The sequence below is a fragment of the Perognathus longimembris genome, chromosome 4, assembly GCF_023159225.1.
Source record: "Perognathus longimembris pacificus isolate PPM17 chromosome 4, ASM2315922v1, whole genome shotgun sequence".
Classification (NCBI taxonomy): domain Eukaryota; kingdom Metazoa; phylum Chordata; class Mammalia; order Rodentia; family Heteromyidae; genus Perognathus; species Perognathus longimembris.
The window spans coordinates 4785076-4803905 of record NC_063164.1 but is presented as its reverse complement, the minus strand read 5'-3'; the positions used below and the strand labels follow the sequence as shown (position 1 = coordinate 4803905).

Below are 18830 nucleotides of genomic sequence, written 5' to 3'. Positions count from 1 at the left end.
GGCGCCCTCATGTGGGCCTCACCTCAAGCTTTCTAAAATCCTGCCTGTGTGTAGTTGAGGATAAGGCCAGGAGCATTTCCTGAACATTTGCTGTGGAGAGAGCGCAGAAAGGGTTCTGTGGAAAGAGAAAGAAGCTATGGAGAGCATGTACAGGCTGCCCACAAAGACAGCTCACTAGAAGGTGAAGGAGAAAATCAGGTAAACCAGAATGAGCATCCTGGGAGATTTAGGAGAACTCACACCAGAAGACAAAAATTCCAGATGAGATAATGTGGGAAAGAGAAAGGCATTTCAAGAAGATTCTCACCAAAACTTGAACTAAATGACTACTTAATGCACTACATTTACTCGGAGAAAATTATTTTTAAAATAGATGATTGTAGTTGGGCTGCTGTTGGCTCTCACCTGTCATCCTAGCTACGCAGGAGGCTGAGATAGGCAGTTCTTAATTCCAAGCCAGCCCAGGATGGCAAGTCTTTGAGAGTCTTATCTCCAATAGACTTCCAAACAGCCAAATGTAGATGTGGCTCAAGTGGTAGCATGCAAGGAAAATGTCATGAACAATTCTTACCTGCAAAATATACAAGTAGAGCTATCAATGAATGCTAGAGATATCAGTCCATGAATAATTTCTCTGAGTAAATCATTGCCAGCAGGGAGAGTGGGAATGCACACCTTCTTCCCTGCAGTTTTCATAGGCGTTTCTACCCTACCCGTTAGTCAACTTGAGGTGCTTTAGGGGCATGGTATCTGAATGGCAGCCTTGCTCCTGGCCGCACGCCCCATGGCTTCCGCAGTCTTGCCTGCCCTCCTGCCTCTGTGTGCGTGTCTGCTGCTGGCCTCCGGCTTTGCCCAGGCGGGCAAGCTGCTGGTGGTGCCCATGGATGGCAGCCACTGGCTCTCCATGCGCTCTGTGGTGGAGAAACTCTCCCAGCGAGGGCACGAGGTGGTCGTGGTTGTGCCCGAGGTGAGTTGGATGCTGGGCAGCTCGCTGAACTTGACAGTGAAGACGTACTCAACCTCTCACACGCTGGAGGATTTTGAGCAGGAGTTCAAGGTTTTTATTGACACGCAGTGGGAAAAGCAGGAAGGAGGTATCTTTTCTCTACTAATGGGCTCTTCCATTCCATTTTTTGAGTTGGTTTTTTCACATTGTAGGAGTCTGTTTAATGACAAGGAATTGGTAGAATTCCTGAAGGAGAGTTCTTTTGATGCTGTGTTTCTGGATCCTTTTGATATGTGTGGCTTAATTGTTGCCAAGTATTTGTCACTCCCCTCTGTGCTCTTTGCCAGGAGAATATTTTGTCATTATCTTGAAGAAGGAGCTCAGTGCCCTGCTCCCCGTCTTATGTTCCCAGAGGCGTCTTGGGTTTTACAGATGCCATGACTTTCCAGGAGAGAGTATTGAACTATATAAATCACTTGGGGGTGCGTATGTTTTGTCCATTTTTTTTACAAAACTGTCTCAGAAGCTGCCTCTGAAATTCTTCAAACACCAGTCACTCCATATGAGCTGTTCAGCCAAGTGTCGATTTGGTTGTTGCGAATTGACTTTGTCTTGGACTTTCCCAGACCCGTGATGCCCAACATTGTGTACATTGGTAGGATGAACTGCCACCAGGGAAAGCCACTGTCGAAGGTAGGACTGCTCTCCATGGCTCGCTGAGTGTGACCTGGCTTTGGACATTAATCATTGTGTTATTTATTTTCCCTGAAATTAGCTTATTTTCTTGGTCCAGTTGAATGATTTCACTTCTTTTGATGATTGTTTTAGTTTATGATAACACTTTATTGTGATTTAAGTAGATTTCATGTAGTTGCCTTCACTGATATGTACATGTGTTCAAATGATACAATTTCCTATTGTTATGCCCAACTCGCGAGAAGACCACCAAGAAGACCACCAAGAGCCAGACATTCTGAAATGCAAAAGCAAGGCTTTATTCAGGCGAGCTGCAGATCCGGCCTCGTCCTACACTCCCACGCAACGGAGGTTAGGAGGAAGGCCCCGAGCTGAGATTTCACAGAGCTTATAAAGGCAAGAAACCAAGTTACAGCAATCAGGTGTTCAAGCAAGATTAGGATACGGGTACAAATCTGATTGGCTTAGGGCTCGAGGCATTCGGGGGAGGTTAGAGTTAAGCATTCCCAGGCGGTTAGAGTTAAGCAGGGAGTTTCCTGACTGGCTGGGCCCTAATAAGCTTGTCCTGCTAGCCGGGATAATTGGTGGCCTGGGTTACTCAAAATTTAAACAGACAACAAAATGGGGGCTGCCTGAAAGTGGAGTTTACTTTAACTCTTCATTTCCCCCTTCTGATAGGTAACTTGAGAACCAATCATGGTGCTCCTTGCTTATTAGTTTGATTCTGATTGAGAATCGGTAGGGATAGATTGGTATTGTGCCTGCAATACCATAAGTTCTTGGTGGCGCTTTACTCAGTTGGTAGCGGGTGTGGCTCAGGAGGAGGTCCAGTCTCATAAAGGGCCTTTAGCTTGGGCCAGATCTCTTGGTGGACTTGCCATAGGGCTCTGATGGGGGGATAAAAGCTCATAACGAATGCGATTGCAAGTTAGGAATAAATGTAGACGACATCACAAGTCCCTTAGCCCTGCAGATGCAGGTACAGATAAACATAGTTTTACACCGAAGCCCCAATTCTGAACCTATTTATATTATAGCCAATTTGATTACATACCAACTTTACTCATATGCTCTAATTTTAAGACATACTGATACCATTTGTTGCATACTCAAACTTTCTAGGGATTGTCTTTCTCACTTTTAACATGCCAAAACCTTTTAATCTAAAGGAAACATTTTTGTTTCTCCAATTCTCTTTCTAAAGTCTTTCCTTATACAGTTTTATAATCTGTCTTATAAAATTTAACATATCCCCACTCACACGATCTTCTACCTCTTCATGCCATCAGCGACTTACTGGAACATTCTGTGACAATTTACTTTTTAAATCCTTTTCTTACCCAGAGGAAACCATTTTGTTTTCTCTATTCCTTTCTCCAAGGCTTTCTATACTAACTTTCCTCTTTACATTTCCTGGGGCTTCTTTGCTGCTAGAGCTTTAAACTGTCTACATTTTCTTTTCCTCTGGTTTGTAGAATTTGGTTTATCTCTACTACATCAGGGCAGTTTACTGTGACTCCACCCACAGGCTGTTGGGAAAAACAAAGATGGGGCAAGGGTCAGTCTGATGGGACTGCTGCTCCTAAGAAGCCAGACCAGAGCCAACTATCATGAGTTACTATTTTAGAGTGGATTTCTCCAGTTTCCAGTGCTTCTAAGTGCCTAAGGTTGGCCAGTGGCATCTGTAAGATCCACTCCCAGGAGGGCTCCATGAAGATGCCCCAGCCAGTTTAAATCTCTGTCCAGTTACCTTGGTACCTGGCACACCTGATGGCAGCTACTCCCTGCTCTTCTCTGAGGTCACACCCTAATCCATCTGGACACATTTTAATACTCTTGGACACACCTCCCACCCCAGGCATTGCCTGGAAGTGACTCTCCAGCCTGTCATACATGCTTTGAATTAAGCAGCAGGCCACCCTGCTTGGCTTTCCTTGACAGAAGGGCCTTGCGCTTAGCAGATCCAAATCACTACTCCAGCAGAAATCAGCTGTGTGTCATAAGGGTCCATCTGAAGATGTAGATTCTTCCAAATGACTGTTAGACTGTCCTTGATCCTCACTCAAATGCAATGGGCAGGGGCCATGGTAGTGTCAGGCAGCAGTGGCTCCCAGTGGTGCCAGTAGAATGTCACACCTTCTGCTGGGCTACCTGCAACTTTCTCCATAGATTGGTTATAGAAGCTTAACCTGTTTCCTGATTCCTTCTTAAGCACACTAGCTTTGGTAGGCTGGCACATCACTGAATGTCAAGACAGCTTTAGGCAATCAATGGCCCTTGGGTCATTTTGCCAGGGCAATAAGTTTAAATCAGATATTTCCAATAAGGCTAGGATTTTTTTTTTTAAGCCAACATAGAAGGCTTGGCCTGTAACCATTTCTTGCAAGTGCAGTCTCTGTATACTGTTACCTCTGTTTTCCATGCCTCCACTTTAACCTGCCTCATCTTCCCCAAAACAACTCTGGTCCCTTGGTCCTAAGGTGGGGGCAGGGCTGATGGGCGAAGATCATCCATCTTCTGTAACTTCTTCAGGCTGACTCAGGGACGTTGACCTTACCTAGCCAGGAACCTATAACCTTAGTCTACTTTACCAAGGGGCTGCAGGATCAGATGTCCATTAGGAGCTTTACTCCAAACTGGAAATTAAATTCAACATTTAACTTAACTATACAGACTTCTTTTTGGGCTACAGCAGTGTAGCCTTTTAATATTCTAGTTTGTAAAAGCTTTTTCCTGACTGGCTGGGGAACTGATCTCTGATGACCTAAAAAATGCCTACATTACCTTTGCAAGCCTTTAACAGATCTCAATAAGGACACAATCTCAGGTCTACAAGCTTTCTTTCCTGGACAGATGTATCAGCTTAAAATTCTCACTGCCAGTCAGGGCTTTGAATAGATGCGGGGGTGGGTGGGTGGGATTTTAAACTATCCTCCCATTTGACAAACTTACCCTTAGTACCCTACCACAGATGACTGGCAAGTTCCTGACCAGTAGACAGACATGGGCATTAGAAAGGCATGCTCGCGAACTATTCTTCTGGTACTTCCCAGAGGTGTTTTTTCCAATCTTACTCCTGCAACACGCAAATTTTTTTTTTCTTTTTTTTTTTTGCCAGTCCTGGGCCTTGGACTCAGGGCCTGAGCACTGTCCCTGGCTTCTTCCCGCTCAAGGCTAGCACTCTGCCACTTGAGCCACAGCGCCGCTTCTGGCCGTTTTCTGTATATGTGGTGCTGGGGAATCGAACCTAGGGCCTCGTGTATCCGAGGCAGGCACTCTTGCCACTAGGCTATATCCCCAGCCCCGCAACACGCAAATTTTAAGACAAAACTTTTAACAAATGATTTTAGCATTCTCCAGCCTCATTTTCTAGGGCTTGATAGTCTTAGTAAGACATTTTAGCACACGAAATAATTTTCTGCTGAAGAAGGCTGAGTGGGGGTCCCCAGAGTTCTTATTGCGGACAGTCACACTGATTGTGAGCTGTCGCCTGTGCATCTTAGGCAGGTTTGACACAGAAGAGACTGTCAGACTCACCAACAACACAGACGACAGCGCTGCATGGTGGGGTCACTCCCCGCCGCCTGTGAGTGGCTTGGGCTGGGCCCATATCCGCCCCTGTCAGCGGCTGAGGGTAAGGACTCAGGGCCGACGCCTCCATGTCCTGGGCTGCCGGCGCCAGCGAGTTGACTGGGCAGGACCCTCCAGAGCAGAAGGCACAGCTGAAACATTCTCCTCAGAGTCCTCCTCTTGTAGAGTTAACTAGGGTGGGGAGTATGGAGGGGGAAACATTTCCTCCTCCATGCTTCCTCCCTGGAGGACAGGTGGGTACAATTTTTTCTCTTCCTTCTTGGTTTCTCTCTTGTCTGGATGGCCCGAATGAGGGGTGTAGATTAGGCATTGCAAAGTCCGACTCTTACCTATGTCAAAGCTTCCCTCGGGTGGCCAATTAGTTCCCTTAAAGGTGGGCCATTCTGACTTGTACAGGGCGATCCACTTTTCCTTCTTAAGGGCCACACCTTGGTTCTGAGCTATCTCCTTAACCTCCCTCCAGTGAGCTAGGATCAAGTCTAGGGTGCTAGATGGAGGTCCCCAAGATAGAACGTTACCCATAGCTCTGATCAGATGTTCAGTCCAAAAGGCTACAAAAAACAAAACAGTTAATACAAAAAGAGGAAAACACACAGGCCTGAGAAAAGAAAAGCTACGAGTTGGAGATCTCCCAAGTTGGCCTGCGACCTCCTGCAAGGGTGCAGAAGGAGTGGGCCCAAGTTCAAGGCGGGGCTCCAGGGGTCCCCCTTCAAGTGTGGAGAGTCTGGGGCATTCCCCAGTCCCTCCAGGATTGCCGTGCAAGTGCATCCACCTCGACAACCCCTTCAAGAAATACAGTCGGAATGGCCATCCTCAAGGAGGAAGCAAAACAGACAAACAGACAAATGACAGGGCAAGACAAATCAACAGCGCTGTTTTCTTACCTTTGGAGTCTGGGGTCTCGGGGGTCTCTGGGGCTATCCAGGACGAGCCCCCAAATGTTATGCCCAAGTTGCGAGAAGACCACCAAGAAGACCACCGAGAGCCAGATGTTCCGAAATGCAAAAGCAAGGCTTTATTCAGGCAAGCTGCAGATCAGGCCTCGTCCTACACTCCCACGCAACGGAGGTTAGGAGGAAGGCCCCCTCGAGCTGAGATTTGACAGAGCTTATAAAGGCAAGAAACCAAGTTACAGCAATCAGTGTTCATGCAAGATTAGGATATGGGTACAAATCTGATTGGCTTAGGGCTCGAGGTATTCCGGGGAGGTTAGAATTAAGCATTCCCAGGCAGTTAGAGTTAAGCAGGGAGTTTCCTGACTGGCTGGGCGGCCCTAATAAGCTTGTCCTGCTAGCCGGGATAATTGGTGGCCTGGGTTACTCAAAATTTAAACAGACAACAAAATGGGGGCTGCCTGAAAATGGTGTTTACTTTAACTCTTCACCTATAACTTGCAGTCTGCATTTATCACAATGGTTTTTGGTAAACACTGAAAATATGAAATGTCCCCATTTACTAATCCAATGTTACTCCTATAGGAAAATCTTTACTCATTGAAAAATGTCATTTTATATATATATATATCTACTTAAAAACAGGTATATATATCATACATATAAAATATAATATGTTATATAATATATTATATATTACATATAATATATATTATACTATGTATTATATATAATTATATATAATATAACATATAATATATATAACCGTAAGTATATATGGTATATATATAAAAGTAGATATATATATATATATATATACCTACATAAAAACAGTATTATACATATGCATATAATGAGTTGTCTAGGAGTAAATTTCTTGCCTACTAAATGCAAATAGTAAAGCATACATGATGCCCTTTACTCTGCATTTATACTTGCCAGTAAGTTACATACATGGTGAAAGTCCCACTTACTGAGTGACAAGTTGTTCAAAATGGCATTTATTTTTTTTCAACTATGCTGACATCCTGGTGTAGTTAACTACAGAATTGTCATTGCGAGCCTCCCATACAAGAAATCCTGGGTTTGATTCCACAGTATCACATATGTAGAAAAAGCCAGAAGTGGCACTGTGGCTCATGTGGTTGAGTACAAGCATTAAGCAAAAAGAAGTGCAGGGACAGTGCCCAGGCCATGAGTTCAGGCCTCAGGACTGGCAAAATAAAACATGGACACATTGTGCCTGCTTTAATGTTCACTCCCTGTTTCTATGGATGTATTGATTTTTATTTCATTAGCATATATTTCCATTTCCTCTTCCATGATTCATATTGACAGTCGTTGATCCTATTTAACATGGCTATATGCAGTGGTTCAAAGCAATGAGTGGTTATGTTCCTTTTGAGTGCCTGGAATGTTAATGTAGCCGTTTGTTAACTAGGTAACTTGAGGGGATGGGTGGGGTTGGAAGAAATGAGGGAGAAAGGCAGGAGGTAGAAGCCTGAGCAGGATGCATTGTATTCATAAGCTGACCTGTTAATGGGAAGCCCTTTATAAAACAACTTAACAGTAATAAAACACCAACACCAATAATCTGTGCTGCAGGGGGCAGGGCAGGGTTCCTGTGGTGGACTTTGGAGAGGCCAGGGCAAGCTCCTGCAGTAGATGTCCATTTTTGTTTGGTTTTCCAGTACTAGAGACACTGTCTGCCTCTCACATATTGGAAAGCATTTAGTGGGAGTGATCTTTGAGGTGACTCGGTGGACTGGTAAAACTAATACTTCCTTAAGAGGCTGGGACACCCCAGGGGTACGTGTGTCAAAGCTAGGTGTGACTCCCCTTCATGGCAAGAACAAGAAAGGAGGTGCAAGTTGTAGCACGCTGCGCCGGGGACCAGAAGCTTCGGCCTGTAATCCTAGCTACACAGGAGGCTGAGATCTGAGGATCCCAAATGGAACCCTGCCTAGATGAAAGGTCCCCGTGAGACACTTCCCTCCCGTTAACCACCAGAAAACCAGTGGTGGAGCTGAGGCTCAAAGTGGTAGAGTGCTAGTCTTGAGTGACAGTTGCTCAAGCCCTGGATTTCATGAACCACAACCAACCAAGAGCAAACAAAAAAGACACTGAGAAGCTGAGCCATTCCAAGGTGGACTCTCTCTTTCATTCCCTCAGTAGAGTACCACGCGGCACCCAGCCCGCACTCGTGCCCTTGCCCCTTACCTGAGAGTGGAGCTGTGCAAGGTCCTCTGTCACCAGAGGCGAACGTGGCTTCTTAGACCACATGGAGCAGGGTAGACATGGCTCTGTGTGATTCTGTATCACCCCCCTTGACACCACAGAATTCGGAAAGATTTCTTCCTGTCATGCTCATGGCTTTAGAAAATAGGAAAAGATATACTTTTATATGCACATTAAAGTTTTGATGTATCTGAAAGTGCATATCTATTGGAAGGATATTTATTTATATGTCAATATATATACATATATATATATAGGAAAGAATATGTATGTATTAGAAGGAATATATATATATATACATACATATATGTATAGATAGATATGCCAAATTCTCCAAGAGAATTGACATCTTAATGAAAGCACTGATCAAGAGGCTTAATGGGCCACTAGTATAAATGTAAATTTTCCTCACAATAACTGAGGATCATATTTAGTTTTCCACCCTGTTTCAGGTGGAAGGCTGTGTTCAGGGAAGGCAAATACTTTTAGTGCTCCTGGACAACAGAATTCATAGTTCTGTTTGAAAAAAAGTAGACATTTGACACTCTGTGTGTGTGTGTGTGTGTGTGTGTGTGTGTGTGTGTGTGTATGTCTGTGTGTCTGTGTGTGTTGAGGGTATGTGTTTGTGTGGTATCTCAGCTTGAACACAGGGGCCCTATAACAAAATATCTTGAATCTATTCAGAGGAATCACATTCACTAATGGAATGGAATCCTCTAATAGGGATGGCTGATACTTATTTTTTATATTTATTTCATTATAACAGTTGGAAAGCTGATATACACAGGGGTTACAGTTATGTAAGTTAGTTATTGAGTACATTAGTTTTTTCATTTTCCACATAGTGTCTAGTGGTATCACTGCTGCATTTATTTACCCATTGTCCCATCATTTCTGTCTTGAATTATCCTTCCCCCCAATTAACTTACATACAAGACACACAAGGAATAGAAAACAAAAACAGTAACACATGAGAAAGAAAGCAAAAACTAAAACAAAAAGCAAAATAACAAAAATCCCTCTTGGCGGATGGGAAGGTGGCTAGTGGTAGAATGCTTGTCTAGCATGCATGAAGCCCTGGGTTGGATTCCTCAGCACTACATACACAGGAAAAGCTGGAAGTAGCACTGTGGCTCAAGTGGTAGAGTGCTACCCTTGAGCAAAAAGAAGCCAGGGAAAGTGCTCAGGCCCTGAGTTCAAGCCCCAAGACTGGCAAAAACAAAGCAAAAGAAAACAAAACACCTCTTGTTTCCATTTCTTGGAGTTGATTTTGCTAGGCATCATTTTATAAGATCATATGCATCTAGCTCCTGAGCTTCTTTTGTTTAAGGCTAGTATGCTACCACTTGAGCCACATCTACATTTGGCTGTTTAAGACTCTCAAAGACTTGCCTTCCTGGGCTGGCTTGGAACTAAGAACTGCCTATCTCAGGCTCCTGAGTAGCTAGGATGACAGGTGAGAGCCAACAGCAGCCCAACTACAATCATCTATTTAAAAAATAACGGGCTGGGGATATAGCCTAGTGGCAAGAGTGCCTGCCTCGGATACACGAGGCCCTAGGTTCGATTCCCCAGCACCACATATACAGAAAACGGCCAGAAGCGGCGCTGTGGTTCAAGTGGCAGAGTGCTAGCCTTGAGCGGGAAGAGGCCAGGGACAGTGCTCAGGCCCTGAGTCCAGGGCCCAGGACTGGCCAAAAAATAAAAATAAAAAAAAAATAACATTCTCCGAGTAAATGCAGTGCATTAAGTAGTCATTTAGTTCAAGTTTTTGTGAGAATTTTCTTGAAATGCCTTTCTCTTTCCCACATTATCTCATCTGGAATTTTTGTCTTCTGGTGTGAGTTCTCCTAAATCTCCCAGGATGCTCATTCTGGTTTACCTGATTTTCCCCTTCACCTTCTAGTGAGCTGTCTTTGCGGGCAGCCTGTACATGCTCTCCATAGCTTCTTTCTCTTTCCACAGAACCCTTTCTGCGCTCTCTCCACAGCAAATGTTCTGGAAATGCTCCTGGCCTTATCCTCAACTACACACAGGCAGGATTTTAGAAAGCTTGAGGTGAGGCCCACATGAGGGCACCCCGAGGAGCCTGTCCCGGGGGGCTCCACACGCAGCCAAGGGCCTTGCTGCTGGTGAGGAGCACAGGATGGCCCCTGCCAGGACATTTGCTCCATTGCCATTTGCCCTGGGACTGCAGGTCGTTGTCTTTGAAAAGCAAGGGGTGAGGGGACAGACACCACGATGGCATGCTGGAAACTCAGATCCCCTCTTTCCCCAGGAAATTCTACTACCGACTTCCAGAGACATTTTATTGAAACCCAACCACAAAAAATAAGCCTAAACAACCTGCAGGGCCCACAGATCACACAGAAATACAAGAACTTTGCGCCGTGATCTCGTTGCCCCTCTATTCTCTCCAAACTCACCAAACACCTGGCAGAAGCCTTTCTGGGCCCACAGTACAGTGGGGAGAACATTGCACATAGCCATCCAACTGCATCCCACCCTTCTAAGATGGCTTGGGAAGCCCATTCCAACTTCACCTCAAACTAGTGGAAATGGCACAGTCAGAACACAAAAGGACTGGAAGAAATGAAACAAACTGAAGTAGCAGCCGTAAGGACCAGCGTGAGGATTTCTCCATGCCTGAGGGGCTGCCAGCTGTGGGGCTTGCTCAAGGGTATCTGCCAACCTCACAGACCAGCCGCACAGCTGGGCTCATCCCTTAAATAGCACAGAGATTTCCGTCTCTACTACAGCAGGACAGTTGTAGCAACTGCAAAGGCAGCAGAGGTGGCAAAGGCAATTGCAGCGATTCAGAGAGTGGCTGGCATAGAAACGATAGGGGGCAGAGGTAGTAGAGACAAGGAGGGCTGTGAAGAGCCACAGAAGGGAAACTGTGGGTCCTGCTCATAGAAGAAACAGCTGCCAAGCTTTAAGAGCCAAGAGTCTCAGTCCTCCTGGACCAAGAGCTGTGACATTAGTCACTGCAAGGCTAAGAAGTTTAGTACCCAAGGCTGTTAACACCTAAGGGTGCCACCCATTGCTCCTGGCTGCTATCCACTGCCAGGCTCACTGCTGCTGAGCCATGGATTACAAAACCTGCCAAGGGCCAGAGGTGATGTTTGTCAAAGTCCAGAGCAGCAAGCCTCCCCACAAAGGGCTGACAGCCATGTCTATTGTGCCTAAAGCCTAAAACAATAGGCCACCCACTCTCATCTGCAAGCCTCTGGGTCTGCCAGTCCAACTCCTAGTTTGGGCACTGAAGAGCTCAGTGTACCAACACTTGGAAGAGCTTACCCTGGCCTACCCACAATGCCTTTTTGTCTGACCCCAGTCAGCTCATTGGCCCATTGGTAGGAGAAAATGTAGGACAAAGACTACCACAGTTGTTTAGGCCAAACTTGTTTTAGATAGGACCCTCCTCACAAAAACAAACAAAAGATAAAATGGACAAAATGAATCCCACTTCTCTTTTTAAAGTGTGGTTGAACCCAAGAAAAGCATTCACCATATTTGCCACTTCCTAGTGAATGATTCATGAACAATCTGTTCAGTCTTGTTGTACTGCCATCAACGCTCTCTGGTCCTAGTCTTCATCACCACTAAGGAAATCCCGTTCCCATTTCTCCTTCACTTCAATTCACCCTGACCCAGCAACATCTAGTATCTCTCTAGATTTGCCTCCTCTGGGCATTTTGTACAAATGGAATGCCAAGTTTGAAGATACTGCCCAGTAATTGCTCCTGGAAACATTGCAATATGCCAGTCTTTTCCCAACTTCCTTTTCCTTAATCTCTCTGAACTCTCAAGGCCTAACATGATTGCTTAAGTCTGTGTATTTAAATTGCCATACTTAGCATGACTATCCCCAAGGCAAAGGTCATAAACAATTCTTATCTGCAAAATATACAAGTAGAGCTAAAAATGAATGCTAGACATATCAGCCCAGGAGTAATTTCTCTGAGTAAATCATTGCCAGCAGGAAGAGTGGGAATGCACACCTTCTTCCCTGCAGTTTTCATAGGCATTTCTACCCTACCTGTTCTTCCACTTGAGGTGTTTTAGAGGCATCGTATATGAATAGCAGCCTTGCTCCTGGCCGCACGCCCCATGGCTCCCGCAGTCTTGCCTGCCCTCCTGCCTCTGTGTGCGTGTCTGCTGCTGGCCTCCGGCTTTGCCCAGGCAGGCAAGCTGCTGGTGGTGCCCATGGATGGCAGCCACTGGCTCTCCATGCGCTCTGTGGTGGAGAAACTCTCCCAGCGAGGGCACGAGGTGGTCGTGGTTGTGCCCGAGGTGAGTTGGCAGCTGGGCGGCTCGCTGAACTTGACTGTGAAGACGTACTCAACCTCTCACACGCTGGAGGATTTGGACCGGGAGTTCAAGGTTTTTATGGACACTCAGTGGAAAAAGAAGCAGGAAGGTATCTTGGCTCTACTAATAGGCTCTTCTGATAGATTTATGGAATTGATGTTTTCACATTGTAGGAGTCTGTTTAACGACAAGGAATTGGTAGAATTCCTGAAGGAGAGTTCTTTTGATGCGGTGTTTCTGGACCCTTTTGATATGTGTGGCTTAATTGTTGCCAAGTATTTGTCACTCCCCTCTGTGCTCTTTGCCAGGGGAATATTTTGTCATTATCTTGAAGAAGGAGCTCAGTGCCCTGCTCCCCTGTCTTATGTTCCCAGAGGCATCTTGGGTTTTACAGATGCCATGACTTTCCAGGAGAGAGTGTGGAACTATATCAATCACTTGGGGGAGCGTACATTATGTCCACTTTTTTACAAATCTGTCTCAGAAGCTGCCTCTGAAATTCTTCAAACACCAGTCACTCCATATGAGCTGTACAGCCAAGTGTCGATTTGGTTGTTACGATCTGACTTTGTCTTGGAGTTTCCCAGACCCGTGATGCCCAACATGGTGTACGTTGGTGGGATGAACTGCCACCAGGGAAAGCCACTGTCGAAGGTAGGACTGCTCTCCATGGCTCTCTGAGTGTGTGTGACCTTGTTTTGGACATTATTCATTGTGTTATTTATTTTCCCTGAAATTAGCTTATCTTCTTGGTCCAGTTGAATGATTTTCCTTCTTTTGATGATTGTTTTAGTTTATGACAACACTTTATTGTGATTTAAGTAGATTTCATGTAGTTGCCATCACCGATATGTACACATGTTCAAATGGTGCAATTTCCTATAACTTGCAGTCTGCTTTTATCACATTGCTTTTGGTAAACACTGAAAATATGTAATGTCCCCATTTACTAATCCAATGTTACTCCTATAGGAAAATCTTTACTCATTGAAAATAATATATATACATATATACACCTATTTATAAACAATATTATACATATGCAAAAAATGAGTTGTCTAGGAGTAAATTTCTTGCCTATTAAATGCAAATAATAAAGCATACATCATGCCCTTTACTCTGCATTTATACTTGCCAGGAAGTTACATACATGGTCAAAGTCCCACTTACTGAGTGACAAGTTGTTCAAAATTGCATTCATTTTTTTCAACTATGCTGACATCCTAGTGTAGTTAACTACAGAACTGTCATGTGCTTGCCTCCCATACAAGAAACCCTAGGTTCGATTCCTCAGTATCACATGTGTAGAAAAAGCCAGAAGTGGCAATGTGGCTCATGTGGTTGAGTACAAGCGTTGAGCAAAAAGAAGTGCAGGGACAGTGCCCAGGCCCTGAGTTCAGGCCCCAGGACTGGCAAAATAAAACATGGACACATTGTGCCTGCTTTAATGTTCACTCCCTGTTTCTATGGCTGTATTGATTTTTATTTCATTAGCATATATTTCCATTTCCTCTTCCATGATTCATATTGACAGTCGTTGATCCTATTTGACATGGCTATATGCAGTGGTTCAAAAAAAATGAGTTGTTATGTTCCTTTTGAGTGCCTGGAATGTTAATGTAGCCGTTTGTTAACTAGGTAACTTGAGGGGATGGGTGGGGTTGGAAGAAATGAGGGAGAAAGGCATGAGGTAAGAGCCTGAGCAGGATGCATTGTACTCATAAGCTGACCTGTTAATGGGAAGCCCTTTATAAAACAACTTAACAGTAATAAAACACCAACACCAATAATCTGTGCTGCAGGGGGCAGGGCAGGGTTCCTGTGGTGGACGTTGCAGAGGCCAGGGCAAGCTCCTGCAGTAGATGTCCGTTTTTGTTTGATTTTCCAGTACTAGAGACACTGTCTGCCTCTCACATATTGGAAAGCATTTAGTGGGAGTGATCTTTGAGGTGACTCGGTGGACGGGTAAAACTAATACTTCCTTAAGAGGCTGGGACACCCCAGGGGTACGTGTGTCAAAGCTAGGTGTGACTCCCCTTCATGGCAAGAACAAGAAAGGAGGTGCAAGTTGTAGCATGCTGAACTGGAGACCAGAAGCTTCCGCCTGTAACCCTAGCTACACAGGAGGCTGAGATCTGAGGATCCCAACTGGAACCCTGCCTAGATGAAAGGTCCCCGTGAGACACTTCCCTCCCGTTAACCACCAGAAAACCAGTGGTGGAGCTGAGGCTCAAAGTGGTAGAGTGCTAGTCTTGAGTGACAGTTGCTCAAGCCCTGGATTTCACGAACCACAACCAACCAAGAGCAAACAAAAAAGACACTGAGAAGCTGAGCCATTCCAAGGTGGACTCTCTCTTTCATTCCCTCAGTAGAGTACCACGCGCCACCCAGCCCGCACTCGTGCCCTTGCCCCTCACCTGAGAGTGGAGCCGTGCAAGGTCCTCTGTCACCAGAGGCGAATGTGGCTTCTTAGACCATATGGAGCAGGGTAGACATGGCTCTGTGTGATTCTGTATCACCCCCCTTGACACCACAGAATTCGGAAAGATTTCTTCCTGTCATGCTCATGGCTTTAGAAAGAAGGAAAAGATATGCTTTATATGCACATTAAAGTTTTGATGTATCTGAAAGTGTATATCTATTGGAAGGATATTTATATATATATATGCCTATATATATATATATGTAGGAAAGAATATATATGTATTAGAAGGAATATATCTATACATATATGTATAGATATGCCAAATTCTCCAAGAGAATTGACCGCTTAAAGAAAGCACTTGATCAAGTGGCTTAATGGGCCACTAGTATAAATGTAAATTTTCCTCACAATAACTGAGGATCGTGTTTAGTTTTCCACCCTGTTTCAGGTGGAAGGCTGTGTTTGGGGAAGGCAAATACTTTTAGTGCTCCTGGAGAACAAAATTCATAGTTCTGTTTGAAAAAAAGTAGACATTTGACACTCTGTGTGTGTGTGTGTCTATATGGCTATGTGTCTGTGTGTGTTGAGGGTAGGTGTTTGTGTGGTATCTCAACTTGAACACAGGGGCCCTACTACAAAATATCTTGAATCTATTCAGAGGAATTACATTCACTAATGGAATGGAATCCTCTAATAGGGATGGCTGATACTTATTTTTTATATTTATTTCATTATAACTGTTGGAAAGCTGATATACACAGGGGTTACAGTTATGTAAGTTAGTTATTGAGTACATTAGTTTTTTCATTTTCCACATAGTATCTAGTGGTATCACTGCTGCATTTATTTACCCTTTCATTTCTGTCTTGAATTATCCTTCCCCCCCAATTAACTTACATACAAGACACACAAGGAATAGAAAACAAAAACAGTAACACATGAGAAAGAAAGCAAAAACTAAAACAAAAAGCAACATAACAAAAATCCCTCTTGGCGGATGGGAAGGTGGCTAGTGGTAGAATGCTTGTCTAGCATGCATGAAGCCCTGGGTTGGATTCTTCAGCACTACATACACAGGAAAAGCTGGAAGTAGCACTGTGGTTCAAGTGGTAGAGTGCTACCCTTGAGCAAAAAGAAGCCAGGGAAAGTGCTCAGGCCCTGAGTTCAAGCCCCAAGACGGGCAAAAACAAAGCAAAAGAAAACAAAACATCTCTTGTTTCCATTTCTTGGAGTTGATTTTGCTAGGCATCATTTTATAAGATCATATGCATCTAGCTCCTGAGCTTCTTTTGTTTAAGGCTAGTATGCTACCACTTGAGCCACATCTACATTTGGCTGTTTAAGACTCTCAAAGACTTGCCCAAGTCCTGGGCTGGCTTCCAACTCAGAACTGCCTATCTCAGCCTCCTGAGTAGCTAGGATGACAGGTGAGAGCCAACAGCAGCCCAACTACAATCATCTATTTTAAAAATATCATTCTCCGAGTAAATGCAGTGCATTAAGTAGTCATTTAGTTCAAGGTTTTGTGAGAATCTTCTTGAAAAGCCTTTCTATTTCCCACATTATGTCATCTGGAATTTTTGTCTTCTGGTGTGAGTTCTCCTAAATCTCCCAGGATGCTCATTCTGGTTTACCTGATTTTCCCCTTCACCTTCTAGTGAGCTGTCTTTGCGGGCAGCCTGTACATGCTCTCCATAGCTTCTTTCTCTTTCCACAGAACCCTTTCTGCGCTCTCACCACAGCAAATGTTCAGGAAATGCTCCTGGCCTTATCCTCAACTACACACAGGCAGGATTTTAGAAAGCTTGAGGTGAGGCCCACATGAGGGCACCCCGAGGAGCCTGTCCTGGTGGGCTCCACACGCAGCCAAGGGCCTTGCTGCTGGTGAGGAGCACAGGATGGCCCCTGCCAGGACATTTGCTCCATTGCCATTTGCCCTGGGACTGCAGGTCGTTGTCTTTGAAAAGCAAAGGGTGAGGGGACAGACACCACGATGGCATGCTGGAAACTCAGATCCCCCTTTCCCCAGGAAATTCTACTACCTACTTCCAGAGACATTTTATTGAAACCTAACCACAAAAACTAAGCCTAAACAACCTGCAGGGTCCACAGATCACACAGAAATACAAGAACTTTGCGCCGTGATCTCGTTGCCCCTCTATTCTCTCCAAACTCACCAAACACCTGGCAGAAGCCTTTCTGGGCCCACAGTACAGTGGGGAGAACATTGCACATAGCCATCCAACTGCATCCCACCCTTCTAAGATGGCTTGGGAAGCCCATTCCAACTTCACCTCAAACTAGTGGAAATGGCACAGTCAGAACACAAAAGGACTGGAAGAAATGAAACAAACTGAAGTAGCAGCCATAAGGACCAGCGTGAGGATTTCTCCATGCCTGAGGGGCTGCCAGCTGTGGGGCTTGCTCAAGGGTATCTGCCAACCTCACAGACCAGCCGCACAGCTGGGCTCATCCCTTAAGTAGCACAGAGATTTCTGTCTCTACTACAGCAGGACAGTGTAGCAACTGCAAAGGCAGCAGAGGTGGCAAAGGCAATTGCAGCGATTCAGAGAGTGGCTGGCATAGAAACGATAGGGGGCAGTTGTAGTAGAAACAAGGACGTCTGTGAAGAGCCACAGAAGGGAAACTGTGGGTCCTGATCATAGAAGAAACAGCTGCCAAGCTTTAAGAACCTCCAGAGTCTCAGTCCTTCCTGGACCAAGAGCTGTGACATTAGTCACTGCAAGGCTGAGAAGTTTAGTACCCAAGGCTGTTAACACCTAAGGGTGCCACCCAATGCTCCTGGCTGCTATCCACTGCCAGGCTCACTGTTGCTGAGGCCAGGGATTACAAAACCTGCCAAGGGCCAGAGGTGCTGATGGCCAAAGTCCAGAGCAGCAAGCCTCCTATCCAAGTGCTGACAGCAATGTCTATTGTGCCTAAAGCCTAAAACAATAGGCCAATCACTCTCATCTGGAAGACTCTGGGTCTGCCCGTCCAGCTCCTAGGTTTGGGCACTCAAGAGCTCAGTGTGCCAACACATGGAAGAGCTTACCCTGGCCTACCCACAATGCCTTTTTGTCTGACCCCAGTCAGCTCATTGGCCCATTGGTAGGAGAAAATATAGGACAAAGACTAACACAGTTGTTTAGGCCCAACTTGTTTTAGATAGGACCCTCCTCAAAAAAACAAACAAAAGATAAAATGGACAAAATGAATCCCACTTCTCTTTTTAAAGTGTGGTTGAACCCAAGAAAAGCATTCACCATATTTGCCACTTCAAAGTGAATGATTCATGAACAATCTGTACAGTCTTGTTGTTGTACTGCCATCAACGCTCTCTGGTCCTAGTCTTCATCACCACTAAGGAAATCCCTTTCCCATTTCTCCCTCACTTCACTTAACCCTGACCCAGCAACGTGTAGTAACTCTCTAGATTTGCCTCCTCTGGGCATTTTGTACAAATAGAATGCCAAGTTTGAAGATACTGCCCAGTAATTGCTCCGGAAACATTGCAATATGCCAGTCTCTTCCCAACTTCCTTTTCCTTAATCTCTCTGAACTCTCAGGGCCTAACATGATTGCTTAAGTCTTTGTATTTAAATTGCCATACTTAGCATGACTATCCCCAAGGCAAAGGTCATAAACAATTCTTATCTGCAAAATATACAAGTAGAGCTATCAATGAATGCTAGACATATCAGTCCGTGAATAATTTCTCTGAGTA

General features: G+C 44.9%; 2 protein-coding genes and 1 long non-coding RNA gene across 5 annotated transcripts in view; 2 read left to right on the top strand and 1 right to left on the bottom strand.

The window, feature by feature from the left end:
• Positions 1-738: 738 nt before the first annotated feature.
• Positions 739-1594, top strand: LOC125350179 (UDP-glucuronosyltransferase 1A9-like). The gene has a single exon (XM_048344509.1). The coding sequence runs from the start codon at positions 755-757 to the stop codon at positions 1385-1387; it is 633 nt and encodes a 210-aa protein (XP_048200466.1). The 5' UTR covers positions 739-754; the 3' UTR covers positions 1388-1594.
• Positions 1595-1761: 167 nt separating this feature from the next.
• LOC125350181 lies at positions 1762-6760 on the bottom strand. The gene is made up of 2 exons (XR_007210688.1): positions 6618-6760; positions 1762-1860 (listed from the first exon to the last, which is right to left on the bottom strand). It is a non-coding gene; the product is annotated as an uncharacterized LOC125350181 (long non-coding RNA).
• A 5687-nt stretch (positions 6761-12447) lies between these two features.
• The window catches only part of LOC125350169 (UDP-glucuronosyltransferase 1A7), a 193071-nt gene continuing 186688 nt past the window's right edge, over positions 12448-18830 (top strand). For all 3 annotated transcript variants that reach the window (XM_048344487.1, XM_048344492.1, XM_048344486.1), the window contains exon 1: positions 12448-12549. In XM_048344487.1, coding sequence (XP_048200444.1) covers positions 12478-12549 — 72 coding nt within the window. In that variant the 5' untranslated portion in view covers positions 12448-12477. The remainder of the gene's footprint in view (positions 12550-18830) is intronic.